Genomic DNA, 19,593 nt, shown 5'->3' with positions numbered 1-19,593 from the left:
GGTCTTCTTGACAGGGAAAACACTTCTAATATTTTATGGTTTTATGTCTCATCCAGAAATGTGGCTGGCATTAGCAGTTGGAGTAAGCTGGAACTTTGTGGGATTGTACATTTACAGGAAGGCCAGGATTATTCTATGCTGTATCCCCAAAGTGGCTAGAGTGGCAAGAGATATTTGTGCTTGATCTCTGAAGTGTTTGTTATTTATGGATTTTTTATTATTTTCATTTCAAAAGTAAAGATTACTCATCTTTCAGTCTCTCTTGCAAGTTTCCAGAATTTGGGTCACTCTACATGTCTTTTTTGAATCCTCAGATTTCACAGCATCATCTTAAGGGTGATCACTCACACTCATGATCTTGCACTTGTGAAATCTCTGGAGCATATTGCAATGAAGTTACAACCATGATGTTCCACCATAGTAGCATCCTACTACTGCCAACAGTTGTGATACTGGGTTGCTGAAATAAAATTCTAGTATGTTACAATTATGTTATTCAAAACAGCTGATCCTGGAGGAAGATGTTTGGAGTTTTGCAAATAATTTGTTTGTTGCTGCCTTATCACACCAATTGGAAAATAATTTTGATGTTACTGTTTCTTTTTAGTAAAGAAGTTAAAATCTTTGTAACAAACCTATTTATATATTAACAGACATTACACTGGCACTGACTTTTTTAGAGTCAGTTTTTGGTGGTAACTGGTCTGTATTGAAAGTTCATAGTGCTCACAGTGAGAGAAGTTAAAAAAAATAGCAAACACTTAGAAAATGTAGCTCATCTCTATCTGTTAAAAGACTTTAATTTGGAAAAAGAAAGATATTTCCGTGTTTAATGACCAGTTAGTGTTACAGAACTCATACATAAATGACAAATCTTTTTAAGGTGTTTCTCAGCATATTTGTATAGTGTATGTTTCTAAAAAGAAAATGTTCTACCCAATTTCAAAACCCTTGATCCTTTAAATATATTGTACAATTGAGTTGACAGATGATATCATTAAGATGCCAGGTCTGCTGCAACTAAAATTAAAAGCCTGGTTCTAGTTCCAATGCTTTTCTAAATACTGTAAAATTAGTATGCCTACTTTTGAGTTTGGTATGTCTCCTGGCGAGGGTTATGGACCGAATCAGCACTTGTTGGAATACAATGCAGTATCTCATCTCCTCTTTTCTAATTACTCCCCACCCTACAAACTTTTCTGGTGATTGGCAGATTCTGTTATGTTCCCCCATGGAGATAAAACCATGAATAATGGAACTGTGCCCCACACTTTTTCATTTCCTGCGTGTCTTCCTCATCTACTGCAATGGAACCTATTTGCCCCATGGAAAAACTAAATTGAAATAGGTGTTCAGACTAAGACAGGTTTTACGTTCAAAAGTAATACAAATTATTTCTGCTTCGATATTTATTTCTCAGTTCAAGGGGATGTGTAGCAAGGTCATTTTTCTGGGTGATAACAGCTTATTCAGAACCAATACTTCACTTTCCTCATAGTTATTATTTTGTGTTTATTTGCATCAGATTTTGGTTGCTATTTTATGGCCATGTAATTCATTAGTGTGAACTTCTGCAGCTCATTTCAGTCAAGTTTGGTTTTAATTGGCTCTGAATATTTTCATATAATCAGCAAATTTTGCATCGTCCTTTTTTTGCTCCTTTTTCGTATTTTTATGTATATAGATTGAATAGCAAAGGTCACAACACAGATATTTGTGAAATGCAGTAGCTTACTTGCTTCTCTTGTAAAACCAGCCACTTACTAATGCCAGATAAAAAGTCCATGTTTACTAATTTGATGAAAAAACCTTATTCGGCGCAGAACTGTGGATTCCTGTTATCTTCTTTCCATTTCGAGAGAGTTTGAAGTCAGAAAAAGCCAGGCTTCTGAGACGTCAGCTCTTCTCTCTTTTAGTGATGTATTAGTATGCCCAATTATGACTTGCAGCCTGCCTTTCTGCTGCCGGTAGGAGATACATGCCTACATCCTTCGGTCACACAGATTACTCTCCTCATGCAAAAGTAGCTTTTGCCTTTCAGTTCTATAATTTCACGTGCTCACAATTAAATCTGCATTCCATCCTCTGCTCTCATTTACTTGCTGACAGAAAATGAATAGCAGAAAAATGTAGTCTGATGGGCCCACGCATTATAAGTGACAGCACATATCCACTTGGGTGCTCAGATCTTGCAAAATGCTTATGCAGCTCTTTCCTGTGTGTGGGCCAGGCTGAGAACCTTGCAGAAACACTGCCCACCAGGTGTAGCTTTGCCATACTCTTTCTGTTGATCCCTCTGTAGACTGCCCACCAACGTGTAACTGGCGGTGACTGGACAGCGTGCAGGTGCTTCCCAGGCATTCCACTGCCAGCAAAAGCAGGTGACACAAGTTTTGAACTTGAAACACCTTCACTCCTTCTCAGGCTTAGGATTGCAGAAGGGCATGAAGACCATCAGGCAATCTTTGAATTAATGAATTTTTTCATGAGTGAATAATGCATAAACCCAGCTCTTACTGCCAGCAACAATCCATGTTGTTTTGTAATGAAATATGCATTCCTTTTCTATTTGAAAAATGGAAAGTACATTCATTTTGTGGGTAGTGCAAAATTTATGATCGTCTTAATTATTCATTTCAATGGGGTTTTTTAAGTTTTTAGGTATATTTAAATGACAGGATAGATGGCCACCCTATCCCTTACCAACCCTTGAAATAAAATATGGGAGATTTGGAACTCTTAAGGCCTAAGCCTTCTCTTTTCCCAGACACATCACATACAAGCTCTAGAGTCTGCAAGCCTGGTTGCACAAAGCATTTGGGCATTTAATTCTTACTGAAGTCTTCTATAATGAAGGATCTTAACAGAAGTGAAACCTTTAAAAATGTTTGAAGATCTATGCTTCACCTCCTAAAAAGCAGTGCACAATGTTAGAGGATCAGACCTAGCATGCAAGTTTTTTGTTGCTGTGTCATGTGCAAATCAGTTAGAAGCATTTGTATTTTTCATTCTTGTATATATACACCTTTATAGTCAGTATTTTATTTGTGTACTTCGATGATGAGGATTTTTCAAAAAGAACATTTATCTTGGTAATTGATATGGAGGAACACAAATGTAGATTTAGGAGAAACCAGTAATAAATCATGTTTTATCAGATCTGGATTGTTACATCCGAATGATAAACAAGAATAGCTACATACTGCTTCCAGCTTTCTTTCAGGTCTCCTGTATGAACTCAGCTCTGGGTCCTATACATTTGTTTTGTACAATTTATATGCTTTAGAAGTTATATTTGTTGATGACATTCTATACAGGACACTTGGAGAAAATCTGTACTGACTACCATTTTGAGTAATCAGAAAGTGAAATGGAGGCATGTACGTTGCTTTTAATTTGGCTTCAGGTTTTCCCAGAGATAAATCCTTCAAGTTTGTCTTTCAGACACTGTTATCTAAATGTTTCAATTTAAAATACTTGATAATTTTGATGGTCAGTTCTTCGGAGGCTGTGCACACTGGTTTTGAAACACTCAGTTGCAAACCAAAGGATACAGTTCTTTCAGCTTGCTGAGCTGTCCCTGCAGCAGCCTGGCACTGCTCTTTTTCCTAAAATGAATGGGCTTGACTATGCATGCACTTTAACAACCACTCGTTTGAGACTTATGCATGATGATTACGGTTATTTGCCTGAAATAACTTAGCAAGACATTTTGCTGGATTTAGGGGCATAAGACTGTACTTTAACTTTGTTACTTTGTTACTTTAACAAAGTTATATTGCTTTCTGATTCAAAGTTGCAAACTGCACTTTTGAAGTTAGCAAGATTCTTGGAGCCTGCTTGTGCTCCTCCTCTCCTGCATTGGACTGCTCTCTGGGCTTCGAGACCCTAGACAGTTGTAGATTTCTTTGCTCACTTATTCCTAGACAGCTGATTTGATGACATAAAGAAATATAAAACAAAACTATTTTCTTTTTTTCTTTTTTTTTTTTTTTAATTAGTAATGCTCCTCACTCAATGTACTGTCATGGTAGAAAGGGAGCTGCCCAGTATTTTGATATACAGATAGTTCAAATACAACAATTAATGGTGTCACAGAGTAAGTATTTAACACAGTGTAACCACTAGACTGCAGTGTGCCCTCCCAAGTAGTTTATTATTTCCCCTGAAATCATATTTAAATTCAACCACAGTGCTGTCTGACACATCAGTCTTAACAGACCACACACTTTTTCAAGGCCCTCTTCTGCATTTAACCTGCTTCAGACAGGGAGAATTCCACAAATTACTTAATTCTCTTTGCTCACATGCCTCACTGGGATGGCCAGTGCCAGAATATCACTCATCAGCATTTTCTTTTATGTACTTAATGTTCTGTTAGTGATTTAAAGCTGAGTTTGACATTTAGTGCATAATGAATGTCTTGGGGGACACTTTGAGGCTCTGTAATGAGACTCTTGTTTTCCTGTTCTATTTTGCTTCATCTGGGAGGCTTGCTGATGATCAGATTTCATTCCCTTGTCCATGAAAGTGTGCTGAACCAGACCCCTGTACTGTTCAACTCCAGCTGTGAAAGGTTTGATCAACAACTGGTAGCTTTTTCTTACATCGTCATTTTAGAGATTCTCTAGTTGGTTATTTATTTAATGTCTTGATCGCTTTTCCTCCTTCTTCTGATATACACAATCTCCCTTGTCTCTCCTTGATTACAGGCTAGTATTACAAATGTAATGACCCTGGGTTTGTACTATGCTTTTCTCTGTGTGTGTGTGTGTGTGTGTGTGTGTGTGTGTGTGTGTGGCAGGGGTGGGAGGGGTGGTGGTGTTTAAATAGTGTACATTTTTTTCAAAATTAACTATGTGCAAATTTTAACTTAAGATAATTCTGTCAGACTGTTTTCTAATACATGCTTGGTTTACTAATGATCTCAATTTGGAGGTTCTTTCAGAGATTTCCCAAGACATGCTTAGTGATCTGTGATTTTTAGCATAAAAATATGATCATTTTAAGCATAAGGTTGAAATGTCACATACATTATTGGAACTAGAAAGTGTATTTTCTTAGAACACTTTACGAAAATCCTTAAGAGATTTAGCAAAATTCTTCTGGTAAAAAGATAAAATTTTACAGAATAATTTAGACTGTAGCTGGGGTTGTGAGAATCAAACTTGATTTTTTTAAAAACGGACAGAAGAGATAGAGGAGTGTGCCATTACAACTACTTCTGTATCCTGCCATGTTTCATTTGGGCTTTTTTTTTTTTTTCAGAAGACTCAGACTAAGCACCAACAAATAGTGACTCACATAAATAACCATTAGATTTGTGGATTTGCAGAAATAAACAGGAGTTCTACATTGAGCAAAAATATTTAACCATCACAAAGATAGAACTGGTGACTGAAAACTGCAGGAATCTTAAGACCTCAGGATAAATTAAGGAAAAATGCATGAAAGCAAGCATGTGTTAAGGTCCTTATCAAATTAAGTTAATTTGCAGAATTAAGTTAGTAACTAATAAATTTAGACCAAATTATTTCTATCAAAAAATGAATAAACTTGATTTTTAAATCAGTGGGGTACATATTCATTTATTATTTCACAATAGCGTATATCGAAAATATATCCATCCAGCCTTGCCCTGGATGTTTTAAGTTTCCTAGAAATCAGATTGCTTTCTTGTAAGTACAAAACTACTGTTGGAAATTACTCTTTGACCCTTTCTGTGAACCTCTTTTTCTGAATTAGAAAGTTTGCATCCCTCTGAAATAAACAAAACAAGCAAATGTGCTCAGGAGCTACTTTTTTTTGTGAAAAAAATGAAATATGTATTTTTGTATTCAGGATTGTGTGTCAGTACATGCATTTTCTATAAAAATTCTGAAATTTGTAGAATCTGGAAGTGTTATGAGCTACTGAAAATGTCCCTCTTATTTATGAATTAAATAGAACTTAGTGGAGTGCCAAAAGCAAGTAGTTCAGATATACTACTGTGTCACCGTTGTTGTGTGCATCATGTTTCCAAAGGTGAACATTTTTCTCACTTTCCTCTAACGCAGATAAATCTGACTTTACAGCTTTGTTTTGAAGATACCTTGAATTCTAACACCATTTAGCAATAGAATCAAGATCTTACGTGTGCTTATTAAGGATACTTATCAGCTGGGGTACAAGTTATTATTCAGGTAATAATTCTGTGTAACAGTTATAACTCAGACTTGACACATAGTGTGGCTGTTCATAATAGACTTTTAAAAATGTGGTAAGATGAAGATACACTGCATATAGACTGTAAAAAAAAACCCAACCAACTAACTCCCTGCATTGATCATTCTTTTATTGACAAACATTTAAAAATAGTGTGGTGTGTTTTAGTTTGGTTCTGGAATACACTTTTGAAGTCTTCCATATCATCTCCCATTTCTGTTACTTAAATTCACAATGCAGAGCAGTCTTGGAATATACAAAATTAATTCCTTTTGGACAACACTGAATGGAAGCTGAGCTGCACGAGTGCATATAGTTTGCTCTTCTCATGAACCTTCATTCTGGGTAACCAGGTTAGGGCTAGTCCAAACTAACTCTTTGTGAAACACACCGTGTGAACAGAAAACCAATTGTTTCACTGTGCAAATGCACACAGAGGTAGGTTGAGCCTATTTTTTATTGAAGTAACTGTGCGTCATGTTGATGTGTTGGTGACAATCCTCATAAAGAAATCTTTTTCTGGGCATGTGTATGGAGACCCAAGAAAGGCAAGAGCTTTGGTCTTTGCCTCTGAAATCGTTACAAGAACAAGGTGAGAAGGCACTTGGCATCTTTCAATATCTCAGCTCTGGAACATGGTAGATAAAATACTATATTACTTCACAGTATTCTTCTACATATATCAAAGCAAGTTAGCCCTTTAAGGTTCACAGATTCAAAGTAATTTAAAGGTTCATATGTCTTCTTCCCCCCACTCCTCTTAAAACAGGATTCCAAAGAAGAGGGAAGTATGGCTCGAATAACTGACTTCAAGTTTGCAGCTCATTGTACCTATAAAGCCAGAACTCCAAATGCTTTTTAGTTTTGGCTTCTGCGGCAAATTCAGTTTACTACATCTGTTTATTTTTACTAAATTTATTTACAAGCTATTCTCAAATCTCTCAAACTTACCCAAAGACTAAGCAACTTTGTTGTTTAAATTGAAATCCACCTGTAAGTTTAGCTATAGAACATGTCAGCCGAAGTACAGACTCGTGAAATTTCCATGGCACCTAATAAATTTCATCTGCATTTAGTTTCAACAGAAGGAAATAAACTTGTTTTTTAAGTTGGAATCTAGTTACAGCCTTGACTTCTAATGTGATGCTCAAACTGAGGAGCAAACTGGGGATTAATCAAGAGTTGTCCTTCTTGTAAATATTGAGGAAGAAAAATGTTAATCATGTGGGCCATTATTTTTTAATAATTGTATTAAAATAGTAGTTTAAATCTTCTTCAGTAAACTATTTTTATATTAATCTGTCCTTTACCAGTACAGACCCACCTTTTTTTACAATGCCGGACTTCTGTTCCTGTGATGATTTTGAATACATAGCTCTTGCTGGTAACATAAGTTACCATCTCTTCCTTTTCCTCCATGTGGAAGGTGAGATGCTCAGAAGGTTAAATGGATAATGCCAGTGAGGCATTTAGAAGATGCCAGAGCATTGTAAAAATAAGAATTATTCAACTTGTCCTTGAAAAAATCTGAGGAGAATTCTGGAAATGGGTGAAGTAGTCTTTATGTACCTGTATGATGTATTTTATAGTATTTTCTCTATGAGTGAATATGACTTCTATTTTGTGTTATGAGAAAGCAGTTTCTTAATGACTAAATATCTAACCAGATTATCTTGCTTGATAAGGCAGCAAAGTTCATTAGCCTCCATAATGCTTTGAAATACATAAATTATGGAAGTTATTAGTGTGTTTTGCATACAGTGATCGCATAGTTATATTAAAATACACTTTCAGTGCACTCAAAGTTAAGTGGTCAATTAGTCAAGTTTAAGATGTGCTGAAGTTAAATTGTTCTGTGTTTGCTTGTGTAAATGAAAATTGTCATCTTAGCTATTTAAAAAAAAAATGTAGAGCTCTAGTTTCAATTTTTTAGTACTGGCCCATGCAGAAAGACTCTCTCCATACAGAAGGACTATATTATGCAATGCAGGTGAGGGTGGAGTGGAGTACCATCAATAATAGCATCCTGCAGTCTAACCGATATCACCTCTCAGATGACTGATGGTTGTATTGTTTTCTTAGTGACTGTGCAAATCAAACTAAACAGCAGATCACATAGTCTTCTATGCTCCTTTGAAAACACTTTAAGAGGCAAGTCAAATAGTAGTCAATGCTTTTTTAAATAGTTGTGGAAATCCTAAACCAGTAGACTTCAGTACTGTGTGGAAAAGTGGAGGATGTTTGTATTATGTGTAGCTGTCTTACTCTTCTGTTGAATAGTAGTAACATTGGAGGTAAAATGTAGTGTCTCTTATGCATCTGTTTCTAGCAAAATCTGGTTTGTGTGTAAGTTGTTTTTATCCCTAATATATTTCTGTCCCTTTAAAACACTTCTGATCCTTTTCATTCATTTTCCTTTCTTGAAGTATGATACGTGTATATGAATTTGAATATGAACATGCCTAATTTTTACCCCCAGAAGTCCATACAATACGTCCACCCAAGAGCTTTCATATGAAAACATTCAAGTATGTTATACTGAAATATTTCATAGACTTTAAGGTAGGAATCTTTAAAACTCTGTATACGTTTTAGGAACAAAATAACCTTAAATTTATGTAAGATTTCATTAGAATCTTCTGAAAACAAAGCAAAACCTTGAACGGATTTTTTTTTTTGTTATATAATCAGAATGTTATGCGTAATAGTAGACACACAATTTTACTTGTAAATTCCTTGATATGCATTTGAAAGTCAAATTCAACAGCCAAAAAAAGCTGTTGCTGTTTATACAACGGAAGTTAACTAATTTAGACTACTAAATAAACATTTTGGGTTTATTTCTATATTTTTATGTTTCCTTAAATGTTACTAAAATATCTTAATGTTTTGAGTAGTTTCTTAAATTATTATTTATCTAAATTATTTTGGAAATATTTGTGGAACAAAATGCAAATATTTGTGTTCTGCTAACAATGACTAACAGAGGTAGATTTTGCCTATTTGTTCAAGGAAGGGGAGAGATTATTTATTTGATACTGGCAGAACAGTAATTATGTGTGGCTTTCTAAAGCACTTTTGAGTCTTGGTTTGACTCACAAGTTGGTTTGGCTTGCTAAAGAAGTCATAAGGTCAAGAAGGAAGGTTTGGTGGTGCAGGTGAATATCAAACATCAGTCAAGAATTTTTTTCTTTTGTTATGTTTGAGATTCTAGTTACTTACAAATAATAGAGTTATAAAATTCTAGCATTTTCTGTCCGTTTTAATTATTAGAGCTGAAACTTTTCAAGAAATTATTTAGCCACTGAGTAAAACCAAGCATGAATACTCTGTGTTAGCTTTAAATTTAATTTTGAGTATCCAGTAACTCAAGAAAACTTGGATATGTTACTTGTATTTTCTAATAAACAACAGAGATCTATTTGCTGGAATTAAACAGTACCTCTCAGTCTGTGAAGCTTGTGTATTGTCATTCTGCATTCAATTATAGAACCATTTCTTTATGAAATGATGTTTCTGTGCTTGTAAAAATTGACCCTGTTTCTGAATTCCTTTTGAATTACTCATCCTTTCATTCTGTTAAAAATAAAATTTGAATCTGGGTGACTGACCAAATTCAAATGGCAAACAGTATAATTTGTTCAGCTATAAGCTAGCGCAAAGTGCTCCTGAAGTGATACAATCTTATCATATAATATACTTCCCTAAAACTGTTCTTGTATTATATTGATAACTGCTTAGGTTTCACTTTCCCTCTGTGACCAAGCATCCTTTTAGGGGACATCACGATGATTATCTGGAGTTGTATAAAGAAATTTCAAGAGTTTTAATAATTTTCTGATATCAGTCTTAAATTCTTTTTTCTAGGTATCTGCTAATGCTGTTGCAATATTTCTGAAGAAATATTGATATATTGTGGCATATTTAGTTGCTGGGAGAAGTCACTGTTTTATTATACAAAATCCTCTCAATTACTAACTGAATTGGTATTGCTTTCGTCTAGTTTGTTATACCAGACTTCTGTCTTTCAGAGGAAGAAATGGATTTCCAAATAGATTCTTTATTTTCAACAGTAGCCTTCCCACCTCTGTCTTAATTGCTTAATGTTTATGCATCATCCCAAAGTGTGAAGTGCTGTGACAATCTGACAGTTTTATGAATTCTTTCAGTACTCTTGTATTCAAAATATTCTTAAGTTATTGTAGGTACAAAATAGCAAATTGCAACGAAGATGATAGGTTTGAAAGTGAGGGCGTAGTTCAGAAATGTTTTGCCATGGGATGAGAATCTGTAATACTTGCCAGTCATTTTCAATAATTTATGTTGTTATAGCAACTGCTTAGCCTCTCTCAGACTTAGAATATCTTGTGTCAAATAATTAGTACTGCTTAATTGTATCTTATTGCAAAAGAGGTAAGTAATTAAAGAGGTTCTTGCAATGGCTGTGGGGCCAGAAAGGGCCAGAAACTACTTGTAATTGGAATATATTTTGTGGATATGAATTAATAGGTCTCATAATCTTAACTGTCTCTTCATTCTACAGGATCCAAGAAAATATCCAGCATATTTGAATTGCTGTTGTTTGCTCAGAAACATTAATGGATAAAAATTAACCGTTGGCCCCACTCTTTTTTTTTTTTTCCTTTGTCTCTTCTTGTCAGCTTAAGAAACCTATAACATTGTATGATGTATTTAGACCTTCCCTGATGTGATATCCACATAGACAAGTGACCCAATAAAATCTGGGTTTGCCTTTTCAGTGTGTTTCTCTGTATTTTGGCTCTTAGACGTGTGTGTCTCCTAGTGTGGTCCTCTGCATGGAAACTTTCTAAGCATTTGGTCAAAGACAGCACTTGTCATAATCCACAAATGTAGAGCTTTGGGAGTAAAAAAGGTTACTCACAACATAATATTTGGGATTTCAAGTCAGCAAGTGCCAAAATCGGTCAGAAAAACTAGTTCAGCCAATCCCAGTTCTGGAATCAGAGCTTATTGAAAACTCAAGAACCTGCATTTTTTTCATAGTCTGAGGAGGTAATTTTTACTTCTCTTCAGAACTTCTGGATTTGGTTCACCGGCCATTTTCTGATACTAAGTACAGAATCTGTCATCTGACAGTAACAGTTCTTTGCTTAAAGAGAAGACTGCCATCCTGAAGGTGGAGGGGATTGGAATAAAAGGGCTTCTAAGTCATGCAATAGCTATATTGTAGACTAGAACGTTTGTAAAGCAGTACTGAGGTTTATTGCAACAGCTGCAATGGAAAGTGAAAGAGAACCAGAGTATACTCCTCCACCTTTTGTAAAAGTAAGAACAATTAAAATAATGCCCAGCAAAAGCCCTACCAGTCCCAAGTATCAGTCAGTAAGTCTTTCAGTGACTGCAGCTGGAACTTTTTCATCTAATCCAAGCACTGTTCTCCCTGTTATTCATGTTCTTGCATTGTAGGGCTTTGCAGTTTTACAGTTGACTGTCCCATCTGTTTCTCTTCATCTTCTAGCTTTGCTATTGTCCTCTTTTTATGTTTTCTTTACTTAACAAGGTCATTCATAGCTCATCTCTCTGCATAGGGCTGTAACAGGAGCTTGTGATAATTAGAGATGTGGGGCACAGGGAGTTATTCCCAGGTGGCATCTCTGCCATATGGTTTTGAAATGACTCTTTGCAATGTAAAATAAAGCTTTCCTTCTCCCCTTACGCCTGCCTTAAGGTAGAAAAGTTGACTTATTTGTGGCCAGGAACCTATTCAGTATCTTGCCAGACTTAATTAAATTGAATCCATTTTTTTTAATTAAAACAATCAAATACTTTTATTGAGCCTTTGAAAAAAGCAATGTTCACTCATGAAATCAGAAGAAAAAAAAGGAAAATAATAACATTTTCCCCCAACAGTTGTTTCCAAATTGTGATTAAAAAAACAAAACAAAACAAACAAAAACAAAACCCACATTTTTTTCTTCTTTCCACATTGTATCAGTCTCTCTTCCACTATGTTTTCAGTAATTGATGCCTTGCAGGAATTTTTGCTTTTTAATTTTGCTTCAGGATTTCTGGATTTACCTTCTGTTACATGATATCATAGTGTTAATAATTAACTTGTTTAGATTTACAATTAGTAAGTTTTTAAAGAACACTATTCTTCTATTAATTACACAGCTGTACTGGTGATTACTCTGTTTTGGATGACGTGAAGGGAATGCAAAATGATAGTATTTTGAAATTGTTGTTGCAGTTTATATATTTGCAAGTGGAACCATTTCAGATACATAAATGCCCTGCTGTTTTTACCTTTGGCAGTGTACTAGGATAAATCATGAACACTTACTGTCTGAATTTGCTCGAATAATTGCAAAATGCAAATTTTTATCGTTCAAACATGGCAAAAAGTATTTATTTTCTAACTTTCCCAGATGTTAACAAAATTTGAGAATGTACACAGATCCCATGTATGCTGTGACTATAATTCCCTCTTACACTGCTCCTCTAAATCAACAATTTCTTCAGCAAACCAAAGATAGTTTGTGTACAGAGTGCTGTATACCTAGTAGAGGGCTGTAGTTATGGTTAATTGGAAAAGTAGTGCTGTTTTATTTAAGGATTAAAAAAAAAATTATATACATACCTGTTAGAGGTAAAATACTATTACATTTTGAAACTTCCAGTTAATTTAATGAGCAAGAAATAATATGGCCATCCTTCCATCCCTTGATTTGCACTCCAATTGTTGCCATTTGGTCTAATACCAGTTTGTTAATTTGAAAATAATTTCAAATAAATATTTGCATATTGTTTTTTGCTTTAAAATTTAGTCTCAACCTTACAAATCTTAGCAGCCAGCACAGATATGTTTGTTCAGCAGAAATTAAACAGATAAAAATATACAAATATTTGTCAGAGTTACAGCAAGGATATGGAAGACTTTCTCCTGCTTTTTCATGATGAAAAGTGATGAGCTTTTCTTTAAAACTGAACACTGCCACGTGAATATGTATTAGATTAACTAAATATCAAGAGATTTAAAATCCGCGTTCTCGAGTATTTACTTAACTGCCCTAATGAAGATAGTTTCTTTAAAGGGCATAAATCTCCACTCTCATGGGGTAAAATATAGTTTATTACTTCGTAGCCCATCTTCAAGTCATGCCAATAACGGAGGAATTTTATGCCATCCAGATTATTCTAAGGTGTGTTAAAAATGTACTAACCCTCTGAGATTTGCATTAATATTAATAGTCATTTGCATGAATTTGTCATCATTCTATCTTTTCAAAAACAAATGTTGAAAGTCTTATGTTAGTTCTATTTATGTAAGTCCAGAATAAATCCATATCACAGTGACTAAAACATGGTCAGTTGTGAGAAAAATCCCTCTGCCAAGAATAAAAAATGAACTTGAAAGTCAGCAGAAATATTCTTCGTTCTTCACTTAGCCTGATCCCAAAAGATGGAAAAGAGTATATAATCATGATTTCATAGGACACTGGAGGTTTGCAGAGTTTACTGATCTGCCATAGATTTTCTCTGAGTGTAGTTGCCTCTTTGGTTACAATCCTCCCAGTGAGGGATTGAATTTATGATTTTTTTCACATGAAGGCAAAACTATCTGCTCTATTGCGCTTGATCATTTCAATTCATTGCTGCACATCTAAAACTACTTCATGCCAAAAAACTACCCCTGAATTATGCTTCTTTTACCTTATAGACAGTGTTTGGTGTTCGGGTATTCAAAGGTTGAACTTGAGTCACAACAGTTGATAATTAGAAGGCATGGAGTAGCTTTGAAACGTTTGTCTGCTTTGTGAGAGCTAGGTTGAAATACCAAAATATAATTCACATGCCAGCTAAGTAAAGTAAAAACTGGAACAAAAGAACACAGAAAATTTAAAAAAACTCTGTATGTGATAACCTGGAAGTCCTCTTTTAGATTTATCAGCAGTAGGAGTTTGGCAGATTATTCTCAGGTGTAAGAGAAAAGCTTGCTGGATTTTGGTATTTGCTACTTCTAAAAGTCAGAATACCACAATATGCTTCCTTTTAAGAACATAACCTGAAATAGATTTTGAATGCATTAGTTTTAAGAGACCATGGGCAACCTTTATCAGCAAACTAGAGCAGCACAGTAAGACACATAAAGCTTGAGCAACTCCCTAATTTCATAGCTTCTTTTACATAGTTTATCACTTTTTTGGTAAGGAATCACTTAAATACTAGTAAGTATTCTTGCATTTTGAAGGCATTTACTACATACTTTTCAAGTGAACAGAAATAGATACAAGTGTTTTATCCTTTTTTGTCATAGAAGCATTGAAAATTACAGTCCCAGGGCTCTGATAGCTGAGAGTTTGGCAGTGTCCCCAGTGGAGGAAATGATACTATGAATTTGTTTGTTGGGCTGACATTAAGACCATTCTCAAAGGCATTTGATTTGATACATTCAGCAGGTTGCTTGGGATCTCAAGGATCTGAAGCAGGCCTGCACAAGGCAGTGGTAAATGCTGTGTTTTTGCTTCTTGGACTGTTTTTCCTATAGTTTAAGAATGAAGCATATCTTTTATGCTAAAGTGAAGGGCCATGGTAGCAGAGACTGCCTCCAAGAGATTTGAAGAATATGGATATTCTCACTGCTTTGAAGGGAGTGGGCTGTTCAACCACTGGATGACTTTTATGGTTTAGCGTTTTGTATTAACTTTGCTTTCACATGTCACGTTTTACTGAAAGCCCACTAGTCATGAGGCCAGGGAGGAGCAGGCAGAGATACTGGTAATGGAAATTGTAGGCCTGACATGAGTGTCAGCTAAGCAATCTGCACACCCTCTGAGGCTACTTGGAAGTGGAGATTCTAATCTGTATCTCATTTTCAGCACCTTGTGAAGTAGATGGAATCCAAATAGCAGTCAGCTTTATCAGGCTACAGTCTCCTACTGTAGTTAGTTTTGTTCATTACCTGAAGTTCTGGTTCTTTGCAGACAACACTGCTTCTGTCTGGCCTAAACTATTTATCCTAATCCTGGAGAGAGAAAAGACCTAGCATTTCTCTCCCAAAGCTGTTGCTGACCTGGGTCAGTTTTACATACCCAGAGTCCTGCAGCCTGCAAGTTTTGTGCTCTGTCTGACTAAGAAGGTGATCTGGGAGCTAAGCTGCTATCAGATCTTCTACTTCAATCACAGCTTCCTTGTCCCATCCTTGATGCCTTCTGCTGCTTATATCTAATGTTCCCTTTCATTCTTCGTTGCTACCAAGTGCAATCTTTCTGTAACCATGTCCTGCATGGGGCTTGGCCTCTGCCCATATGTCTCAGCCAGGGCCTCTTAGCAATCTTGTGGAAACAGTGGGCTTGAGCACGTACCTGGCACAGGCCTCCCGGCAACCCCAAAGGTTGCACTGCTCCTTTACTGACACAAGGTGAGGAAAGTATATTCCTGCTGGATTTTGTGGTTGTTAAATCTGGTGGGTGACGCCTCTATTGACTTTGTGTTTGTGTTCAGATGGTTTTAATTCAGGAATGGTTGAAGAGAGATGTAATAAGCAACTGGAAGACTTAGTAGTGATCACTGGCATAAAGGTCATCTGACTTTTTAAGCAAGGATGGAAAAGAAGAGCATTTTTTTTATATCCATCTTTTTTAATGAAGTAGGTATGGAATAATTAAGAATGTCAAAGTAGGTGACTGTACACTGAACCTTGGAGTGGATCAAATTTCATCTCTTATACACTGAATTAAGATCATCTAAATCTGACCAGTCTTAAAATCTAGTATAGCAGTTTTCATAGCTAATGTGTGTAGCACTGTATGAATATAGCTGATTTGTATATTTTGAGCAAGAGGTAAGTCTGGAAAGCTTTTTTGGTGTGTGCAAAAAAAAACCCAGCAAGTTCAACTTTACATACAACAGAACTAGCATAGTTTTTCTTATTTACAGCTGAAGCTGAACAGCAGATGTATTAGTGTATCTGAACTCTAGGCTTTAAGAAAAGCATAAACATCTGAAACGTGATAGCGTCAGGGTAGTTGAAATTAAACATGAAATAGAAGGTGGTTTGACTTATGGGTTTTATATATAACCCCTCTGAAAAATCTTGTTTTGAAAATGGGTATTTGCCCTTTCACAGGGTGTTCTGATGTATGCTGAGCAGTGGGGATACTGACCAGTACTGTATGGAAGATATGTACCAAGACAGGTAATGTTCTTAGGAGCAGTACCGTAAAAGCTGGTTTGTAGGTATTTCTGTCTATTACATCAGAAATATAAACTCTTCAGGTTTAGAATATGGCCTTTTATGTGACTTCTCTTTTATTACAAGCTACAGCTCTCTGAGAAGGGGAGGGGCCCTATTTAGTTGAGTCTAAAACATCCATTGCCTTGCACAGGCACTGCTGAATGTCAGTTATGAAGGTGCAATTCCTGGTAGGTTCAGGGTTTAATAACTAAGTTAAGTCTATTGTAACTGAAGCTAACTGAACAGGAAGTGTGTGGTATAGATTTTCAAGCTGAACAGCATTTTTTATCCTTTGACTGAGTTGCTATAGTGTAAGATAAGCTCAGTTTGCTGCAGAAGGAGCAAATGATTGTGCTACTTCTAATCAGAGTTTTGTTTATGTGAGAACTGAGGAGAAAATTTAAAGTGTTAGAGAAGAGCATCAAAATGGGATGTATGCACAGTAGTGGTTTCCTTTTCACTAAAGCTTTTTTTTTTGTTGAAGAGCAACTCAGAACTAGTAAAGAAAAGCACCTGAGGATTGAAAAAGTTAACCTTCATAAATAATTCCTAGTCTAAAAATAATATATGCAGCTATGTATTTTCCTAGAATGTATATTCTTGTTGCAAAATATATACTAGAGACTTGTTTCTTTATATTCTTGGTGAAAAAGCATTACACATGAAAGTAAATGCCTTCTTCAGGGGGACCATAGATCATGGTTTTTACCTTAACATATTCTAGTGCCATATTACTTTTTAATATTTTGGAACAAAAGTGTCTTAGAAAAGAAACGCCAGCTATAAATCCTGAGAACATTTCTTCTGGATCCTTTATGGGCAGCAAAGTGCAATAGTGTGTAGAAGTAGCCATATTAGTGTTGTTCATAGATACACATCTTTGGCAGGACTGACTTTACAGGTACTCCATCATGTGTATGTTTTAGCTTCTCATTTATTCTGTGGAAGGGAATGCTTGTTTTATAGTATCACAGAATAGTTTGGGTTGGAAGGGACCTTCAGAGGTCACCTAATCCAAGTCCCTGCAGTGAGAGGGACGTCTTCAGCTAGATCAGGTTGCTCAGAGCGCTGTCCAGTCTGGCCTTGAATGTCTCCAGAGATGGGGCATCTAACACCTCTCTGGGCAACCTGGGCCAGTGTTTCACCAACCTCATTGTAAAAAATTTCTTCCTCATGTCTAGCCTGAATCTCCCCTCCTTTAGTTTAAAACCATTACCCCTTGTCCTATCACAAGAGAGCCTGCTAAAAAGTCTGTCCCTATCTTTCTTACAGGCCCCTTTTAAGTACTGAAAGGCCACAATAAGGTCTTCCTGAAGCCTTCTCTCCTCCAGGCTGAATAACTCCAGCTCTCTCAGCCTGTCCTCACAGCAGAACTGTTGCACTCCTCTGATCATCTTGGTGGCCTCCTCTGGCCCCTCTCCAACAAGTCCATGTCTTTCTCCAGAGCTGGATGCTGTACTGCAGGTGGGGCTTCACCAAAGCAGAGTAGAGGGGCAGAATCACCTCCTCCGACTTGCTGGCCATGCTCCTTTTGTTGCAACAAAAGATGTGATTGGTCATCTGGGCTGCAAGTGCACATTGCTGGCTCATGTCCAATCTTTTATCCACCAGTCTCCCAAAGTCCTTGGCAGGGCTGCTCTCAATCCCTTCATCCCCCAGCCTGTATTGATTCCACGGGTTGCCCCTACCCAGGCATCTATCCCTCAGGCATGTCAACTGCACCACTCAGCTTGGTGTCATCTGCAGACTTGCTGAGGGTGCACTCAACCCCTCTGTCTGTGTCATTGATGGGGATATTTAACAGTACTGGTCCCAACACGGACCCCTGAGAGATACCACTTGTTACTGGTGTCCATCCAGACATTGAGCCATTGACCACAACTCTTTGGATGCAACCATCCAGCCAGTTGCTCATCTGCCCAACAGTCCACTCATCAAATCCATATCTCTCCAATTTAGAGACAAAGTTGTGGGACCACAGGATGATTTTGGAGAGGAAAAAACTGCTCTTACTAATGAAAGTCCACTGTCTTATTCATTAAAAAATCTATGTCTGGGTAGTCCAACCCTGCCCAGTGGTTCTGTAACCAGGACTGTCTGTCATAACAGTCAGTGTCTGTAGACCAAGAAGTGACCTTTTTAACGGAGGTATGGCAATAAACTGCAGTAAAGTACTGCAGATTTGAAGTCTTGTATGAAAGGTGGCAGGCAGACTTAAAATTGTTTCCAAACACTTTTGTGTTATGTGGACATGTTTTTTACTAGATTATAACTTCTAAACTTTCAAAGCCCAGTTGTGACAACTGAATTGATATCTTAGCTGCTTTCTCATTCAAGAAAGAATGTTTTGGGGAACAAAAACATTGTTTTGGCTAAGTTAAACCAAAACCTGTTTAAAAGAGCCAGAATGGCAGTTCTCTGAGAACAAGTATGTGCAAGGTAGACATGGAGGTGATATCTGCCTTTTGTTACTATTCCTGATAGTCCATGCAAATTTATCATTTATATAATATGTGCCGCATATTATCATCAACGCTCCAGATACTTCATTGTGCTGACATCATTTCAGGCTGGGACCAGAGAAATAGCATGACTCTCTGCAAATGGTCACAAACTTCCCAGGAGATACGGAATGCAAGGCAGTGAGGCTGAGTTTTCAGTGTTTATCGTACTCTTAACTGCTGAGGCCACTTGGTAAAAGAAGAAAGCTAGTAAGTTACGTGCTGATGGATGAGGAAGCAAATAAATTAGTCTTAATAGGAGTATAAAAGCAGATGTGTACTGGGACAATAGGGGTAGAAAGAAGAATAAATTAGAAAGGGAGGAGAGGAAAACAGCAATAAATATGAATCAACAGGAGAAGAGTGAAGTGAGAGGTGGAAAGAAGGAGGAAGGCTGGCTGTGCTAAGCTCCCTGCCCATCCCTTTTCCTCTTTGAGAACCTGGAAATGAATCTAGATCTTTTGTACCCCAAACATGCTTATCTGGTTCAGTGTGATGGAAAATGTATCTTTTCTTTTTTTTTTTTCTTTTCTTTTTTTCTTTTCTTTTTTTTTTTTTTTTTTAATAACTGCATTCAAATATTTTTGATTCAAGTACTGCCTCAGCTAGTTTGAGTCAAGCAAGTATGTTGTGATACAGGTGCTGCAGTTTTACACAGGACCTTTTCTG

At 36.5% G+C, this 19,593-nt stretch overlaps 1 protein-coding gene across 4 annotated transcripts in view; it reads left to right on the top strand.

Moving 5' to 3' along the window:
- The window catches only part of CHID1 (chitinase domain containing 1), a 118,340-nt gene that overhangs the window by 89,457 nt on the left and 9,290 nt on the right, over positions 1-19,593 (top strand). Inside the window, exon 11 of one of the 4 annotated variants that reach the window (XM_082059205.1) lies at positions 10,748-10,903. The exons of the other annotated variants lie outside the window; for them this stretch is intronic. Coding sequence (XP_081915331.1) covers positions 10,748-10,775 — 28 coding nt within the window. The 3' untranslated portion in view covers positions 10,776-10,903. Of the gene's footprint in view, positions 1-10,747; positions 10,904-19,593 lie in introns of those variants that run through there. 4 annotated transcript variants of the gene reach the window in all.

Source organism: Streptopelia decaocto (genome assembly GCF_964273445.1).
Source record: "Streptopelia decaocto genome assembly, chromosome: 7".
NCBI lineage: Eukaryota > Metazoa > Chordata > Aves > Columbiformes > Columbidae > Streptopelia > Streptopelia decaocto.
The sequence above is the reverse complement of the archived record's forward strand: the minus strand, read 5'-3'. Positions and strand labels throughout refer to the sequence as shown.